Genomic DNA, 19,628 nt, shown 5'->3' with positions numbered 1-19,628 from the left:
TTGAATCCATCCAATGAGGTTCCTCACCTCATGGTACGAAAATCACTTTCACCAAAATCACATCCAATGTCACTGAAAAGAGGTAAACTACCCATCTTTTCACAGTAACTTCATTGCAGTGTTATGTAAGCCTACTTGTGACAATAAAGATTATCTCGTCCTTGAACATGGCCAATCTCACGAATCTCCTCCAACATCTCTCCATCGTCATCCAGCTAGATGGGACTGCATTATCTATCCAGCTTCGACAGCGAATTACCTACACTCCTCTTCCCACTCCAACGTTACTTCTTGTATTCCCTCAAGATTCACCCTTGGCTCCGCTCGTTCTCATCAACATGCTGCTCCTTGGAAACATCATTTGAAAAGAGTCCGTTTCCATATGTGCACCGACGACAACCAGATCTACTGCACCATTACTCTCAACACCTTCACTGTTTGACAGACTGCTACCATTTACTAATGATGAAAGGTTTCCTACAATTAAATATGGGGACGGTTGAACTGTTGTCTCGAATCCTTCCCTGTCAACAGTAACGCTGAACTACACAGCTCACAACCTCGGTGTCATACCAGAGCCTCCCCACAGTGCGGTCCAGTTATCATCCATGCCTGGACCGCACTGCCTGCCCGATCCCGCCTGGGCCGCACTGCTTGCCACACCCCGCACTGCCCGCCCGATCCCGCCTGGGCCGCACTGCCCGCCCGGACCGCACTGCCTGCCCGATCCCACCTAGGGCGCACTGCCCACCCGACCCCGCTTGGGCCGCACTGCCTGCCCGACCCCGCACTGCCTGCCCGATCCCGCTTGGGCAGCACTGCCTGCCCGACCCCGCCTGGGCCGCACTGCCCGCCCGACCCCGCCTGGGCCGCACTGCCCGCCCGACCCGCACTGCCTGCCCGACCCCGCCTGGACCGCACTGCCTGCCCGACCCCGCCTGGACCGCACTGCCTGCCCGATCCCGCTTGGGCAGCACTGCCCGCCTGGGCCGCACTGCCCGCCCGACCCCGCCTGGGCCGCACTGCCCGCCCGACCCCGCCTGGGCCGCACTGCCCGCCCGACCCCGCCTGGGCCGCACTGCCCGCCCGACCCCGCCTGGGCCGCACTGCCCGCCCGACCCCGCCTGGGCCGCACTGCCCGCCCGACCCCGCCTGGGCCGCACTGCCCGCCCGACCCCGCCTGGGCCGCACTGCCCGCCCGACCCCGCCTGGGCCGCACTGCCCGCCCGACCCCGCCTGGGCCGCACTGCCCGCCCGACCCCGCCTGGGCCGCACTGCCCGCCCGACCCCGCCTGGGCCGCACTGCCCGCCCGACCCCGCCTGGGCCGCACTGCCTGCCCGGCCCCACCTGGGCCGCACTGCCCGCCTGGACCGCACTGCCTGCCCGACCCCGCCCTGCCCGCCCCCGCCTGGGCAGCACGGCCCGACCCTGTTCAATTGATTATTCCAATGTAATCCCGAGCAGCCTCCACGTTCTTACCCCTCAAACTTAATGATCACACCTTCACTGTTTGACAGACTGCTACCATTTACTAATGATGAAAGGTTTCCTACAATTAAATATGGGGACGGTTGAACTGTTGCCAGGGTGGGATTTGAACCCCCCATCTGCGCATCAATACTTGTGCCTTTGGATTACTGGTCCAGAGATACTGCTGTTATGCCACCCTCCCCACAATGCAGGTGACAAGGGACACTTCTTTAAAGGAGCTTCCACCTATAATAAGCAATTAAGTTTCCAGTATTTTCTGTCCTCCAGCCATATGTAATATTTTTGTTTTATTCCACTGCAGGCCGTGTCAATCCGAGTCATGTGGTAGATTTTGTCTTCCTGCGCAATCCTTATGCTCACAGCTTCCAAGGCCCTAAACTTGGAATTCCCACCCTATAACTTTCCAATGCTCTTCCTCTATAATTTGCTCCACAAACCTCTCTCTTTGGCCAATATTGGGAGTTATCTGACCTAATCTTACATCAAATTCCTTTTTAAAATTTGTTTGTTTGATGGCTCTCCCGTGAAGCACCTTGGGACAGTTTACCACATTAAAAGCACAAAATAGATAATTATTGAAGAGCATTGGCCAAAATTATGATCCAACACAGACACGGTTTCTTCGTCAATTCATCCAATTAAGACTAAATTTAGCATTTCAATGGATACTCTTTCTGCATTTAAAACATTAGTAATTGCATTTGTTTAAATGAAAGACTCAAGGGGACCAGTTCCTTAAAATAGATTTGTTTAGGTTCTGATTCAATTCAGGGGCTGGTTCAGCACAGGGCTAAATAGCTGGCTTTTAAAGCAGACCCAGGAAGGCCAGCAGCGCGGGTTCAATTCTCGTACCAGCCTTCCGAACAGGTGCCGGAATGTGGCGACTAGGGGCTTTTCACAGTAACTTCATTTGAAGCCTACTCGTGACACTAAGTGATTTTCATTACAATACAATAATTGCTTCATTGGAATGTTGGGAACATTTCTTGATCACAGGATGAAAGGGCTTCCCTCAGGAATTTTCTGCTGTAATATAATGGAAGTTACATAAATAGCGGTTCAAACATGATTTAAGTCAAGAGATATATATTCCACACTGAAAGTGCAACAAGCAACATATTCCTTGGTAGATCTCAGCAAGCAACACCAAAACTCATTTGCACAACGTTAGCCTCTATTGTAGATCACTCACCACTGACCAATCTGAACACAAAACTGCAATCCACTGTCAGATCACATCACTTCTCCGCAGACAATTTGCAATATCAGTACAACTTTGTATTGCCATGGTTTTATGTAGATTTATTGTGCTATTGAAAGTGAACAAGTTTCAAATGACCAGTTTTTTTGAATTAACATTCACAGAACTAGCAGGCTCACTGGATTTATCCAGTATATAACGAAGCCACATAGACCGGCAGACTGGTTGTTGGGCTGAGCTCAGCCAAGACAGTAAACAAATTACAATTGGCCACAAACCCCGAATGAGTGGGGAAATGGTTTCCACTCCTGTGTCTCGGATCGTGTCTTCGGGATCCTTAAGGGGGAGGGGGGAGCAGCCCCAAGTCGTGGTCCACTAAGGCACCAATCACATAGGTAGGAAAAGTGATGGGGATGTAAGGCAGGTATTCAGGGAGCTTGGGTGAAATCTTAGAGCTAGAACAGAGTTATTATCTCTGGGTTGTTACCCATGCCACGTGATAGCGAGACGAGGAATAGGGAGAGAACATTTGAACATGTGGCTACAGAGATGGTGCAGGAGGGAGGGATTCAGATACCTGGTTAATTGGGGCCCATTCTGGGGTACCAATATCCTGGGGGGGGGAAATTTGCTAATGCTCTTTGGGAGTGTTTAAACTAATTCAGCAGGGGGATGGGAACCTGAATTGTAGCTCCAGTGTAGAGGAAGGAGGTTGAGAGTAGTGAGGTCATGAATAAGGTTTCAAGGTCGCAGGAGTGTACCGGCAGGCAGGAAGGTGGTTTAAAGTGTGTCTACACCAGGAGCATCCAGAATAAGGTGGGTGAACTTGCGGCATGGGTTGGTACCTGGGACTTCGATGTTGCGGCCATTTCGGAGACATGGATAGAGCAGGGACAGGAATGGTTGTTGCAGGTTCCGGGGTTTAGATGTTTCAGTAAGCTCAGGGATGGGTGGTAAAAGAGGGGGAGGTGTGGCGCTGTTAGTCAAGGACAGTATTACGGTGGCAGAAAGGACATTTGATGAGGACTCGTCTACTGAGGTAGTATGGGCTGAGGTTAGAAACAGGAAAGGAGAGGTCATCCTGTTGGGAGCTTTCTATAGGCCTCCAAAAAGTTCCAGCGATGTAGAGGAAATGATTGCAAAGATGATTCTGGATAGGAGCGAAGGTAACAGGGTAGTTGTGATGGGAGACTTTAACTTTCCAAATAGAGACTGGAAACGCTATAGTTCGAGTACTTTAGATGGGTCAGTTTTTGTCCAATGTGTGCAAGAGGGTTTCCTGACACAGTATGTAGATAGGCAACGAGAAGCGAGGCCATATTGGATTTGGTACTAGGTAATGAACCAGGACAGATGTTAGATTTGGAGGTAGGTGAGCACTTTGGTGATAGTGACCACAATTCGGTTACGTTAGCGATGGAAAGGGATAGGTATATACCGTGGGCAAGTTATAGCTGGGGGAAAGGAAATTATGATGTGATTAGGCAAGACTTAGGATGCATAGGATAGGGAAGGAAACTGCAGGGGATGGGCACAATTGAAATGTGGAGCTTGTTCAAGGAACAGCTGCTGCGTGTCCTTGATAAGTATGTACCTGTCAGGCAGGGAGGAAGTGATCGAGCGAGGGAACCGTGGTTTACTAAAGTAGTTGAATCACTTGTCAAGAGGAAAAAGGAGGCTTATGTAAAGATGAGATGTGAAGGTTCAGTTAGGGCGCTCGAGAGTTACAAGTTAGCCACAAAGGACCTAAAGAGAGAGCTAAGAGGAGCCAGGAGGGGACATGAGAAGTCCTTGACAGGTAGGATCAAGGAAAACCCTAAAGCTTTCCCTATAGATGTTGTCTATATGGACTTCAGTAAGGCCTTTGACAAGGTCCCTCATGGTAGACTAGTACAAAAGGTGAAGTCACACGGGATCAGGGGTGAACTGGCAAGGTGGATACAGAACTGGCTAGGCCATAGAAGGCAGAGGGTAGCAATGGAGGGATGCTTTTCTAATTGGAGGGCTGTGACCAGTGGTGTTCCACAGGGATCAGTGCTGGGACCTTTGCTCTTTGTAGTATATATAAATGATTTGGAGGAAAATGTAACTGGTCTGATTAGTAAGTTTGCAGACGACACAAAGGTTGGTGGAATTGCGGATAGCGATGAGGACTGTCTGAGGATACAGCAGGATTTAGATTGTCTGGAGACTTGGGCGGAGAGATGGCAGATGGAGTTTAACCTGGACAAATGTGAGGTAATGCATTTTGGAAGGGCTAATGCAGGTAGGGAATATACAGTGAATGGTAGAACCCTCAAGAGTATTGAAAGTCAAAGAGATCTAGGAGTACAGGTCCACAGATCACTGAAAGGGGCTACACAGGTGGAGAAGGTAGTCAAGAAGGCATACGGCATGCTTGCCTTCATTGGCCGGGGCATTGAGTATAAGAATTGGCAAGTCATGTTGCAGCTGTATAGAACCTTAGTTAGGCCACACTTGGAGTATAGTGTTCAATTCTGGTCGCCACACTACCAGAAGGATGTGGAGGCTTTAGAGAGGGTGCAGAAGAGATTTACCAGAATGTTGCCTGGTATGGAGGGCATAAGCTATGAGGAGCGATTGAATAAACTCGGTTTGTTCTCACTGGAACGAAGGAGGTTGAGGGGCGACCTGATAGAGGTATACAAAATTATGAGGGGCATAGACAGAGTGGATAGTCAGAGGCTTTTCCCCAGGGTAGAGGGGTCAATTACTAGGGGGCATAGGTTTAAGGTGAGAGGGGCAAAGTTTAGAGTAGATGTACGAGGCAAGTTTTTTACGCAGAGGGTAGTGGGTGCCTGGAACTCACTACCGGAGGAGGTAGTGGAGGCAGGGACGATAGGGACATTTAAGGGGCATCTTGACAAATATATGAATAGGATGGGAATAGAAGGATACGGACCCAGGAAGTGTAGAAGATTGTAGTTTAGTCGGGCAGTATGGTCGGCACGGGCTTGGAGGGCCGAAGGGCCTGTTCCTGTGCTGTACATTTCTTTGTTCTTTGTTCTTTCTATAGGTATGTCAGGAATAAAAGAATGACTAGGGTAAGAGTTGAGCCAGTCAAGGACAGTAGTGGGAAGTTGTGCGTGGAGTCCGAGGAGATAGGAGAGGCGCTAAATGAATATTTTGCGTCAGTATTCACACAGGAAAAAGACAATGTTGTCGAGGCGAATACTGAGATACAGGCTACTAGACTAGACGGGATTGAGGTTCATAAGGAGGAGGTGTTAGCAATTCTGGAAAGTATGAAAATAGATAAGTCCCCTGGGCCGGATGGGATTTATCCTAGGATTCTCTGGGAAACTAGGGCGGAGATTGCAGAGCCTTTGGCTTTGATCTTTATGTCGTCATTGTCTACAGGAACAGTGCCAGAAGACTGGAGGATAGCAAATGTTGTCCCCTTGTTCAAGAAGGGGAGTAGAGACAACCCCGGTAACTATAGACCAGTGAGCCTTACTTCTGTTGTGGGAAAAGTCTCGGAAAGGATTATAAGAGATAGGATTTATAATAATCTGGAAAGGAATAATTTGATTAGGGATAGTCAACCCGGTTTTGTGAAGGTTAGGTCGTGCCTCACAAACCTTATTGAGTTCTTTGAGAAGGTGACCAAACAGGTGGACGAGGGTAAAGCAGGCGATGTGGATTTCAGCAAAGCGTTTGATAAGGTTCCCCACAGTAGGCTATTGCAGAAAATACGGAGGCATGGGACTCAGGGTGATTTAGCAGTTTGGATCAGAAATTGGCTAGCTGGAAGAAGGCAAAGGGTGGTGGTTGATGGGAAATGTTCAGACTGGAGTCCAGTTACTAGTGGTGTACCACAAGGATCTGTTTTGGGGCCACTGCTGTTTGTTATTTTTATAAATGACCTGGAGGAGGGCGTAGAAGGATGGGTGAGTAAATTTGCGGATTACACTAAAGTCGGTGGAGTTGTGGACAGTGCGGAAGGATGTTACAAGTTAGAGGGACATAGATAAGCTGCAGAGCTGGGCTGAGAAGTGTCAAATGGAGTTTAATGCAGAAAAGTGTGAAGTGATTCATTTTGGAAGGAGTAACAGGAATACAGAGTACTGGGCTAATGGTAAGATTCTTGGTAGTGTGGATGAGCAGAGAGATCTCGGTGTCCATGTACATAGATCCCTGAAAGTTGTCACCCAGTTTGATAGGGTTGTTAAGAAGGCGTATGGTGTGTTAGCTTTTATTGGTAGAGGGATTGAGTTTCGCAGCCATGAGGTGGTGTTGCAGCTGTACAAATCTCTGGTGCGGCCGCATTTGGAGCATTGAGTGCAGTTCTGGTCGCCGCATTATAGGAAGGATATGGAAGCATTGGAAAGGGTGCAGAGGAGATTTACCAGGATGTTGCCTGGTATGGAGGGAAGATCTTATGAGGAAAGGCTGAGGGACTGGAGGCTGTTTTCGTTAGAGAGAAGGTTAAGAGGTGACTTAATAAAGGCATACAAGATGATCTGATGATTAGATAGACAGTGAGAGCCTTTTTCCTCGAATGGTGATGGCTTGCTTTAGATTGAGGCGATATAGATATAGGACAGATGTCAGAGGTAGGTTCTTTACTCAACGAGTAGTAGGGGCATGGAATGCGCTGCCTGCAACAGTAGTGGACTCGCCAACATTAAGGACATTTAAATGGTCATTGGATAAACATATGGATGATAATGAAATAGTGTAGATGGGCTTTAGAGTGGTTTCCAGCGCAACATCGAGGGCCGAAGGGCCTGTACTGCTCTATTGTGAATAATATCCGTTTAAGTGAGGTACTCTTGTCCATGAAACCACAATGTATCAAGGAATGAGTACCCTCTAAGAAAAGAGGTGGGAAAAAATTCTTGCCATGTATTTGCCATGCAAACAATTTTAATCTTCCTAAAACCAAAGAGAAAATGCTGGAAAATCTCAGCAGGTCTGGCAGCATCTGGAGGGAGAGAAAAGAGCTAATGTTTCAAGTCCAGATGACCCTTTGTCAAAGCTCTTTCTTTCCAAATCTTTCTAAACTAATTAAGTTATGCTATTGTTAGAAAAGGCTTAAAATGTACAGATTTTAACATCTAACCACAGCTGGTCTATTTGTAAATAAAACCTACAATATAACCATAAAATTGATTTACAGGATGCAGTTCTCAGCCACATCTGTCAAATGTGCGTTGGTTTACATAGAACATAAGAGTGCAGAAGGAGGCCATTCGGCCCATCAAGTCGGTACCGACCCGCTGAAGCCCTCACTTCCACCCTAACCCCTCCTAACCTTTTTTGGACACTAAGGGCAATTTAACGTGGTCAATCCACCTAAACTGCACGTCTTTGGACGGTGAGAGGAAACCGGAACACCCGGAGGAAACCCACGCAGCACAGTGGATAGCACAATTGCTTCACAGCTCCAGGGTCCCAGGTTCGATTACGGCTTGGGTCACTGTACCGAGTCTGCACATCCTCCCCATGTGTGCGTGGGTTTCCTCCGGGTGCTCCGGTTTCCTCCCACAGTCCAAAGATGTGCAGGTTAGGTGGATTGGCCATGATAAATTGCCCTTAGTGTCCAGAATTGCCCTGAGGGTTGGGTGGGGTTACTGGGTTATGGGGATAGGGTGGAGGTGTGGCCTTGGGTAGGGTGCTCTTCCCAAGAGCTGGTGCAGACTTGATGGGCCGACCGGCCTCCTTCTGCACTATGAAATTCTATGGGGAAAACGCGCAGACTCCGCACAGACAGTGACCTTCATTAGTATTAGGTTTGATGTTATATTAATGCTTTTCTGCCGCCCAGATGATAAGGGATGAAGTATCACATCATCACTACATCATAGAATCAGAATTGGAGTTTGACATATGGCTGTGTGTGCTGCACCTGTACACAGGTCACTGATGCTGCACACATGTAGAAACAGGTTGGACGACCTGGGGGGGGAAGATAATGGGGGAGGAGAGAAGAGGTAATGGGGAAAGAGAGAGGGTAAGGGTGGGTTTGGGGGGTAATCCGCAGGTTAATGGGGAAGGGGGCAATTGCTGGGGGGGGGGGGTAACGGGGGTATTTTCCGGGGGATGGTACTGGGGGTAATTTGCAAGTGGGGGTTCCCGGGGGATGGGAGAATTGGGGATAGTTTACGCGGGGGGGGGGAAGAGAAAATAGATTGGGGTATTTTTGCGCGGGCTGGGGAACTGCGGAATAGATCCGGGGGGGGGGGGTGTTAAAGGAGAGATATTGGGGGTACTCCCGGGCCAGGTAACAGGGGTACTCTCCAGGGGGATGGTATGGGGGGTAATTTGCTTTGGGGGGGGGGGGGTTATTTCCTGCAAGGGGGGGGGGGAGAAAGAGGGGAGGATTACCCGCGGGGGGGGGGGTATTTCCGCGGTTGGGGGTGATGTCCCGCGGGGGGGGGGGGGGGGGGGGATGTCCCGCGGGGGGGGGGGGGATGTACCGCGGGTGTCCCGCGGGGGGGGGGGGGTATTTCCCGCGGGGGGGGGGGGGTGATGTCCCGCGGTTGGGGGGGGTATTTCCCGCGGGGGGGGGGTATTTCCCGCGGGGGGGGGGGGGGGGTGATGTCCCGCGGTTGGGGGGGGGTATTACCCGCGGGGGGGGGGGGGTATTTCCCGCGGGGGGGGGGGGGGTATTTCCCGCGGGGGGGGGGGGGTATTTCCCGCGGGGGGGGGTATTTCCCGCGGGGGGGGGGGTATTTCCCGCGGGGGGGGGGGTATTTCCCGCGGGGGGGGGGTTGATGTCCCGCGGGGGGTGGGGGGGCTCTCCGGGTACCTGGCGCTGGGTGAGCAGCGGATGAACATACAGGCGATCCTGTTGCCGCGGCTGGTGCGGATGAGGAAGATGTCGGTGCAGTCCAGCTCCCGCTGCCCGTACTGCCACTCGGCCCGCTCGGTGAAGCGGAGGCTCCAGCGGCTGCCAGACTCGTCCGCCACCGCCGCGTAGGTGGCGTCGGGCGGCAGGAAGGCCAGCTTGGCGGCGATGCGGCTCGGGCAGGGCGGGCAACAGAAGAGGCAGCAGAGCTCGCTGAGGGAGAGGCCGTTCATGGCGGGCCCCGGGCGGCGCTCCCCGGCCCCGGGCTCTCTCTCGGGCGGGCCCCGGGCGGCGCTCCCCGGCCCCGGGCTCTCTCTCGGGCGGGCCCCGGGCTCTCTCTCTCTCTCGGGCGGGCCCCGGGCTCTCGCTCTCTCTCTCTCTCTCTGTCGGGCGGCTCCTCACTCCTCCGCCTTCCCTCCATTGGCGGCAACCAAACCAGAGCTGCCCTGGCCGGAAGTGACATCGCTCCCAGTTAAGTGACGTCGGCATCCAGTGGCGGAAGTTGCGCGCTGTCCCGCCCAGCCCCTTCCGGTCGGCTCTGGGCGCCGCTCAGTGAGGCCCACCCGGAACGGGCTCTGGGGCATCGCGTCATCAACCTGCCCGTGTCCTCGGAGCACAGGCGAGGGGCGGGGGAGGGTCTCATTAAACCCACAACATTCACTCAAAGGCTTGTGAATCTTTGGAATTCTTTACACTGAGGGGGGGAGGGGGGATAGGGCAAGTGGGGGGGGGGGGATAGGGCAAGTGGGGGGGGGGGGGATAGGGCAAGTGGGGGGGGGGGGGGGGATAGGGCAAGTGGGGGGGGGGGGGGATAGGGCAAGTGGGGGGGGGGGGATAGGGCAAGTGGGGGGGGGGATAGGGCAAGTGGGGGGGGGGGATGGGGCGTGGGGGGGGGATGGGGCGTGGGGGGGGATGGGGCGTGGGGGGGGCATGGGGGGGAGAGGGCGGGGGGGTAGGAGAGGGCGGGGGGGTAGGAGAGGGCGGGGGGGTAGGAGAGGGCGGGGGGGTAGGGGGGGGGAGGGGGGGGGGGAGGGGGGGAGGGGGGGGGGGGGAGGGGGGGAGGGGGGGGGGGGAGGGGGGGAGGGGGGGGGGGGAGGGAGGGAGGGAGGGGGAGGGGGGGGGGGGAGGGAGGGGGGGGGGGGGGAGGGAGGGGGGGGAGGGAGGGCAGGGGGGAGGGAGGGGGGGGGGGAGGGAGGGCAGGAGGGAGGGAGGGAGGGAGGGAGGGCGGGAGGGAGGGAGGGCGGGAGGGAGGGGGGAGAGGGCAGGGGGGTGGCGGGATGGGGGGGAGAGGGCAGGGGGGTGGCGGGATGGGGGGGGAGAGGGCAGGGGGGGTGGCGGGATGGGGGGGAGAGGGCAGGGGGGTGGCGGGATGGGGGGGGAGAGGGCAGGGGGGTGGCGGGATGGGGGGGGGGGAGAGAGGGCAGGGGGGTGGCGGGATGGGGGGGGGGATAGGGCAGGGTGATGGCAGGGGAATGGAGTTGAAGGCCAGCATCAGCCATGGTCATATTGAACGGTGGAGCCGGCTCAATGGGCCGAATAGCCGGATCCTGCTCCAATTCCTGGTGTTGGGAGTAAACAGGGTACGCGGCTGCGGAGCGCCGAGCCCATCACACTCAACACCCCAAGGTGTTATCCCCGAGATCTTCCCCCCCCCCCCCCCCCCCCCCCCCGCCCCCCTTCCTATTTCAGGGGAAATTATTGAATCACTTTCACAGATTTCCCATCCTCAAAACTTTGTTACAGCAACTTTGATGGGGGCGGGGCATGTGGTGTAATGCTATTGTCACTGCTCTAGTAATCCAGACACCAGGGTAATGCTCTGGGGACACGGGTTCGAATCCCGCCATGGCCGATGGTGAAAATTGAATTCAATAAAATATCTGGAATTAAAAGTCTAATCATAGAATTTACAACACAGAAGAAGGCTATTCGGCTCATCGAGTCTACAAAAAAGAACAAAGAACAAAGAAATGTACAGCACAGGAACAGGCCCTTCGGCCCTCCAAGCCCGTGCCAACCATGCTGCCCGACTAAACTACAATCTTCTACACTTCCTGGGTCCGTATCCTTCTATTCCCATCCTATTCATATATTTGTCAAGATGCCCCTTAAATGTCCCTATCGTCCCTGCTTCCTCCATCACCTCCTGTAGTGAGTTCCAGGCACCCACTACCCTCTGCGTAAAAAACTTGCCTCGTACATCTACTCTAAACCTTGCCCCTCTCACCTTAAACCTATGCCCCCTAGTAATTGACCCCTCTACCCTGGGGAAAAGCCTCTGACTATCCACTCTGTCTATGCCCCTCATAATTTTGTATACCTCTATCAGGTCTCCCCTCAACCTCCTTCGTTCCAGTGAGAACAAACCGAGTTTATTCAACCGCTCCTCATAGCTAATGCCCTCCATACCAGGCAACATTCTGGTAAATCTCTTCTGCACCCTCTCTAAAGCCTCCACATCCTTCTGGTAGTGTGGCGACCAGAATTGAATACTATACTCCCAAGTGTGGCCTAACTAAGGTTCTATACAGCTGCAACATGACTTGCCAATTCGTATACTCAATGCCCCGGCCAATGAAGGCAAGCATGCCGTATGCCTTCTTGACTACCTTCTCCACCTGTGTTGCCCCTTTCAATGACCTGTGCTCCTAGATCTCTTTGACTTTCAATACTCTTGAGGGTTCTACCATTCACTGTATATTCCCTACCTGCATTAGACCTTCCAAAATGCATTACCTCACATTTGTCCGGATTAAACTCCATCTGCCATCTCTCCGCCCAAGTCTCCAGACAATCTAAATCCTGCTGTATCCTCCGACAGTCCTCATTGCTATCCGCAATTCCACCAACCTTTGTGTCGTCTGCAAACTTACTAATCAGACCAGTTACATTTTCCTCCAAATCATTTATATATACTACAAACAGCAAAGGTCCCAGCATTGATCCCTGTGGAACACCACTGGTCACAGCCCTCCAATTAGAAAAGCATCCCTCCATTGCTACTCTCTGCCTTCTATGGCCTAGCCAGTTCTGTATCCACCTTGCCAGCTCACCCCTGATCCCGTGTGACTTCACCTTTTGTACTAGTCTACCATGAGGGACCTTGTCAAAGGCCTTACTGAAGTCCATATAGACAACATCTACTGCCCTACCTGCATCAATCATCTTAGTGACCTCCTCGAAAAACTCTATCAAGTTAGTGAGACACGACCTCCCCTTCACAAAACCGTGCTGCCTCTCACTAATACGTCCATTTGCTTCCAAATGGGAGTAGATCCTGTCTCGAAGAATTCTCTCCAGTAATTTCCCTACCACTGAAGTAAGGCTCACCGGCCTGTAGTTCCCGGGATTATCCTTGCTACCCTTCTTAAACAGAGGAACAACATTGGCTATTCTCCAGTCCTCCGGGACATCCCCTGAAGACAGCGAGGATCCAAAGATTTCTGTCAAGGCCTCAGCAATTTCCTCTCCAGCCTCCTTCAGTATTCTGGGGTAGATCCCATCAGGCCCTGGGGACTTATCTACCTTAATATTTTTTAAGACGCCCAACACCTCGTCTTTTTGGATCTCAATGTGACCCAGGCTATCTACACACCCTTCTCCAGACTCAACATCTACCAATTCCTTCTCTTTGGTGAATACTGATGCAAAGTATTCATTTAGTACCTCGCCCATTTCCTCTGGCTCCACACATAGATTCCCTTGCCTATCCTTCAGTGGGCCAACCCTTTCCCTGGCTACCCTCTTGCTTTTTATGTACGTGTAAAAAGCCTTGGGATTTTCCTTAACCCTATTTGCCAATGACTTCGTGACCCCTTCTAGCCCTCCTGACTCCTTGCTTAAGTTCCTTCCTACTTTCCTTATATTCCACGCAGGCTTCGTCTGTTCCCAGCCTTTTAGCCCTGACAAATGCCTCCTTTTTCTTTTTGACGAGGCCTACAATATCACTCGTCATCCAAGGTTCCCGAAAATTGCCGTATTTATCTTTCTTCCTCACAGGAACATGCCGGTCCTGTATTCCTTTCAACTGCCACTTGAAAGCCTCCCACATGTCAGATGTTGATTTGCCCTCAAACATCCGCCTCCACTCTATGTTCTTCAGTTCCCGCCTAATATTGTTATAATTAGCCTTCCCCCAATTTAGCACATTCATCCTCGGACCACTCTTATCCTTGTCCACCAGTACTTTAAAACTTACTGAATTGTGGTCACTGTTACCGAAATGCTCCCCTACTGAAACATCTACCACCTGGCCGGGCTCATTCCCCAATACCAGGTCCAGTACCGCCCCTTCCCTAGTTGAACTGTCTACATATTGTTTTAAGAAGCCCTCCTGGATGCTCCTTACAAACTCCACCCCGTCTAAGCCCCTGGCACTAAGTGAGTCCCAGTCAATATTGGGGAAGTTGAAGTCTCCCATCACCACAACCCTGTTGTTTTTACTCTTTTCCAAAATCTGTCTACCTATCTGCTCCTCTATCTCCCGCTGGCTGTTGGGAGGCCTGTAGTATACCCCCAACATTGTGACTGCACCCTTCTTATTCCTGATCTCTACCCATATAGCCTCACTGCCCTCTGAGGTGTCCTCTCGCAGTACAGCTGTGATATTCTCCCGAACAAGTAGCGCAACTCCACCTCCCCTTTTACATCCCCCTCTATCCCGCCTGAAACATCTAAATCCTGGAACGTTTAGCTGCCAATCCTGCCCTTCCCTCAACCAGGTCTCTGTAATGGCAACAACATCATAGTTCCAAGTACTAATCCAAGCTCTAAGTTCATCTGCCTTACCCGTAATGCTCCTTGCATTAAAACATATGCACTTCAGGCCACCAGACCCGCTGTGTTCAGCAACTTCTCCCTGTCTGCTCTGCCTCAGAGCCACACTGTCCCTATTCCCTAGTTCTCCCTCAATGCTCTCACCTTCTGACCTATTGCTCCCGTGCCCACCCCCCTGCCATACTAGTTTAAACCCTCCCGTGTGACACTAGCAAACCTCGCGGCCAGGATATTTATGCCTCTCCGGTTTAGATGCAACCCGTCCTTCTTATACAGGTCACACCTGCCCCGGAAGAGCTCCCAGTGGTCCAGATAATGGAAACCCTCCCTCCGACACCATCTGTTTAGCCACGTGTTTAGCTGCTCTATCTTCCTATTTCTAGCCTCACTGGCACGTGGCACAGGGAGTAATCCCGAGATTACAACCCTCGAGGTCCTGTCTTTTAACTTTCTGCCTAGCTCCCTGAACTCCTGCTGCAGGACCTCATGCCCCTTCCTGCCTATGTCGTTAGTACCAATATGTACAAAGACCTCTGCCTGTTTGCCCTCCCCCTTCAGGATGCCCTCTACCCGTTCGGAGACATCCTGGACCCTGGCACCAGGGAGGCAACATACCATCCTGGAGTCTCTTTCACGTCCACAGAAGCGCCTATCTGTGCCCCTGACTAGAGTCCCCTATTACTATTACTCTTCTGCGCTTTGACCCTCCCTTCTGAACATCAGAGCCAGCCGTGGTGCCACTGCTCTGGCTGCTGCTGTTTTCCCCTGATAGGCTATCCCCCCCGACAGTATCCAAAGGGGTATATCTGTTCGAGAGGGGGACAACCACAGGGGATTCCTGCACTGACTGCCTGCCCTTTCTGGTGGTCACCCATTTCTCTGCCTGCACCTTGGGTGTGACCACATTTACATAACTGCGATCTATGATGCTTTCCGCCACCTGCATGCTCCTAAGTGCATCCAATTGCTGCTCCAACCGAACCATGCGGTCTGTGAGGAGCTCCAGTTGGGTGCACTTTCTGCAGATGAAGCCATCCGGGACGCTGGAAGCCTCCCGGACCTGCCACATCTCACAGTCAGAGCACAGCACCCCTCTAACTGACATTGCATCAATTAATTAAAATTAAAATTTGTCTTTTTTTTAAATACTTTTTTTAAAATTTCAAAGTTACTGTCAACTATCTGTTTCCTAGCACTAGATTTCTAATAGAAATGCGATAGCTAAATATAGTACTCTCCGATCTCTGGCTTAGATATCCCTCTAAATTATAATTAAGTTATTAGGTTTAATTAGTTACCAAATACTAGCCACTCTGGCCACAGCTTTTCTGTGATGTCACTTCAGTTTCTCCCCGACACACACAATTTGAAAAAAGGTATAAAAGTAAAAATAAGTAAAAATCACTTACTTACCTTCTTACCTTCTGAGTGTCTTAGATGTTCTCAGGTTCTCTCGCTGACAGAGACTGCTCCTCCACCTCCGAACCTTGACCTGCACAATGCTAATAATATAATAATAATATAATATGGCACTTACCTCACACCAATGGGTCTTATTATTAGGTTAGAGGAGGAGGGCGGGTGGGAGACACTACACGTGTAGTGTCTTGGGTTTCCTCTCCACCAGAATTTATTGGTTGGGGGGGGGGAACTTCCCAGAGGTCCGCGGGTCGAACTTCCGGTTCCCGCCTTATATAAAAACAAATAAAACAGAAAAGAAGAACAGACACGGGACCAGGTAAGGCTTTTTAAAGTAAGTACTCACCTCCCAGAAGGCCCCTGCGCACCGCTGCCGCCGAAATCCAAAGGGCTGCTCCTGTAAAGGTAAGTGGTTTTAAAGTCGCTACTCACCTCCCAGAAGGCCCCTGCGCACCGCTGCCGCCGAAATCCAAAGGGTTTACACCGGACCTTGGTAAGAGCACCCTACTTAAGGTTAAGCCCACGCCTCCACCCTATCCCAGTAACCCCACCTAACCTTTTTGGTGGGGCAATTTATCATGGCCAATCCACCTAACCTGCACATCTTTGGACTGTGGGAGGAAACCGGAGCACCCTGAGGAAACCAATGCAGACATAGGGAGAAAGTGCAAACTCCCCACAGTCACCCGAGGCCGGAATTGAACCCGGGACCATAGAGCAGTGCTAACCACGGTGCCGCCCCCTGGTGACCATGAAGTCATTGTCAACTGTCGTAAAAAACCATCTAGTTCACTAATGTCCTTTTGGGAAGGAAATCTGTCGTCCTTACCTGGTCTGGCCTACATGTGACTCCAGACCCTCAGCGATGTGATTGACTCTTAATGATGTCACTCAGTTCGAGGGCAATTATGGACAGAGACAAATAATGAAAGAATTTCAAAAAACAATACAGAAATTAAGACAATTTCAGGAACAACTTGTCTGCACATTGACATGTTTGGAATAATGCAAAATGCAAACCAATTAAACTACTCAATGCTCTCAAACGGAATAATAAAGTTTATCCCCCAATAATAAAGTTTATCCCCCAATTTTGATGGGTAATTTTGCTTTCTGTATTAAATCATGTGGCCCGACCCCAGGAGCAACCAAGACGGGAGCAGAACACAGGACACTGCCCAATGTGCCTGCGACCCAAGACCCCCAAAGCGGTGGAGACCACGCGATGATCTAAACATGCTGCAAAGTATTCCCGTACTCGCAGAACACCAGGATCTGACCGGATCGCAAACATCCCTCCCCGGCAACCGCAACAGCATCCGGGACCCTACCAGATGACACCCCAGAAACGTCACCAGCGCCCTCCCCCGCCAACGATCCGGCCCCCGCCAGAGGCAACCACCTACCTTCCACAAAGTCAGACTTTTCTTATCAAATCCTGGGACCATCCGCCGCAGCCGCTGACCGAGGAAGTGAGGGAAACGCGGCGGTCTGCAGGTTAGACTGAAGCAACGCGGTTTCAAGACCCCTCTCCCCAGCATACTCCTGGCAAACGTACAAGCGATCAAAAACAAGTTGGATGAACTTAACACCAGGCTTACCTCTCAGAGGGAAGTAAGAGACTGCTGTGTGCTCTGTTTCACAGAGACATGGCTCACCCCTACCTCACGGACTATGCCATACAACCTGAAGGCTTCTCAATTCATCGGGTGGACTGCACGGCATCATCAGGCAAAGCGAAGGGTGGAGGGGTTTGTCTCCTCATCAACTCCTCCTGGTGCTTGGATGTGGTGACCCTGGCGACCTATTCTCCCTGGACCTGGAATATCTGACAGTGAAATGCCGCCCATATTACCTTCCACGTGAGTTCACTTCAGTCATTATCATCCCAGCCCAGGCAGAAGTGAGGAAGGCGCTGGACAAACTGTACACAGTTATAAACAACAACGAAACAGAACACCCGGAGGCCTTTTCATCGTGGCCGGAGACTTCAACAAGGCCAACCTCAAGAGTGTACTACCAAAATTCCACCAGCACATCTGTCACACCAGGGGTGACAACACTCTTGACCACTGCTACACAAAAATAAGGGCGCCTACCATTCCATCCCCCGACCGTACTTTGGAAAATCAGACCATAAGACGGTGCTCCTTCTCCCGGCATGCAAGCAGAAACTCAAGCGGGAGAATCCAGCTAAGAAGATCGTGTAGTGCTGGTCCGAGGAAACATAAGAGCTCCTACATGACTGCTTGGAGACAGTGGACTGGTCTCTATTTAAGAACTCAGGGACCGACATAAATGAGTATGCCACCACCGTCACAGACTTAAATCAGCAAATGTTTAGACGACTGCATGCCAAAGAAAGCAGTACGTACGTTCCCCAACTGGAAACCATGGCTCAATCGGGAGATTGACTCCCCACTGATTTGGATTTATTTATTGTTGCATGTACCGAGGTACAGTGAAAAGTATTTTCCTGTGAACAGCTCAAACAGATCATTTAGTGCATGAAAAAAAGAAAATACATAAACCTGCAAGGAAAGATAAAAGAGAAAGGTTAGTGATAATGTTAGTTTTAGAATTAAATTTTAAAAGATTAGTCCGATTATAAGAAATGTAAAAAGAGGATCTGTTTGGGAGAGCTCGCAGAGAATCGCCACACTCCTGCACCATCTTGCTTGCTGAAGGACAGGTCTGAGGTGTTCAAGTCAGGCGACCCTGATCTATACAAGAAATCCAGGTACGACCTCCGCAAAGCCATCCGGGGTGCCAAGAGAGGATATCAGACCAAGCTAGAGTCACAGACTAGCTCTACAGACTCTTGGCGGTTGTGGCAAGGACTAAACAATATAACGGGCTACAAAGCGAAGCCGAGCAGTATCTCCAGCAGCAGCGCACCCCTCCCTGATGAACTCAATGTATTCTATGCTCAGTCCGAGTAGGAAACCATCGATCGGCTATCGAGTGCCCCAGCAGCCCATAACACACCCATACCCACCATCACAGCTTCTGATGTCAGATCGGCCTTCCTGAAACTGAACCCTCGGAAGGTGACGGGCCCAGACGGGATCCCTGGTCGTGCACTCAGAGCCTGCGCAGACCAGCTGGCAGATGTGTTCGTGGACATCGTCAACCTGTCCCTACTTTGCTCCAAGGTCCCCACCTGCTTCAAGAAGACCACCATCATACCGGTACCAAAGAAGAACCAGGCAACGTGCCTCAATGACTACCATCCAGTGGCCCTGACTTCAGTCGTAATGAAGTGCTTCGAGAGGTTGGTCATGAAGCGCATCAATTCCATACGTCCAGACCGCCTTGATCCACTGCAATTCGCATACCGTCACAACTGGTCCACATCAGACACCACCTCCCTGGCCCTACCCTCATCCCTAGAGCATCTCGACAACAAGGACTCCCACATCAGACTCCTATTTATTGACTACAGCTCCGCCTTCAACACCATAATCCCAGCCAAGCTCATATCAAAGCTCCAAGACCTAGGACTTGGCTCCGCATTCTGCAACTGGATCCTCGACTTTCTGCTTTCTGACCCACAGATCGCAATCAGCAAGAATAAACAACAATATCTCCTCCACGGTAGTCCTCAGTACTGGGGCCCTGCAAGGCTGCATACTTAGCCCCCTACAATACTCCCTGTGTACACATGACTGCGTGACAAAATCTGGTTCCAACTCCATCTACAAGTTTGCTGACGACACAACCAGAGTGGGCCGGATCTCGAATAACGATGAGTCAGAATACAGGAGGGAGATAAAGAACCTATTGGAGTGGTGCTACAACAATAAGCTATCCCTCAATGTCAGCAAAACTAAAGAGCTGATCATTGACTTCAGGAAGCAAAGTACTGTACACATCCCTGTCAGCATCAACGGGACCGAGGTGGGGATGGTTGACAGCTTCAAATT

General features: G+C 51.6%; 1 protein-coding gene across 1 annotated transcript in view; it reads right to left on the bottom strand.

Annotated features, from left to right (window-relative positions):
* LOC140394887 (alpha/beta hydrolase domain-containing protein 17B-like) overlaps positions 1–9,894 on the bottom strand; it is a 99,709-nt gene extending 89,815 nt beyond the window's left edge. The window contains exon 1 of the mRNA XM_072482045.1: positions 9,469–9,894. Coding sequence (XP_072338146.1) covers positions 9,469–9,740 — 272 coding nt within the window. The 5' untranslated portion in view covers positions 9,741–9,894. The remainder of the gene's footprint in view (positions 1–9,468) is intronic.
* Between the last annotated feature and the right edge of the window lie 9,734 nt (positions 9,895–19,628).

This window comes from Scyliorhinus torazame, chromosome 18, assembly GCF_047496885.1.
Source record: "Scyliorhinus torazame isolate Kashiwa2021f chromosome 18, sScyTor2.1, whole genome shotgun sequence".
In the NCBI taxonomy this organism is placed as follows: domain Eukaryota; kingdom Metazoa; phylum Chordata; class Chondrichthyes; order Carcharhiniformes; family Scyliorhinidae; genus Scyliorhinus; species Scyliorhinus torazame.
The sequence above is the reverse complement of the archived record's forward strand: the minus strand, read 5'-3'. Positions and strand labels throughout refer to the sequence as shown.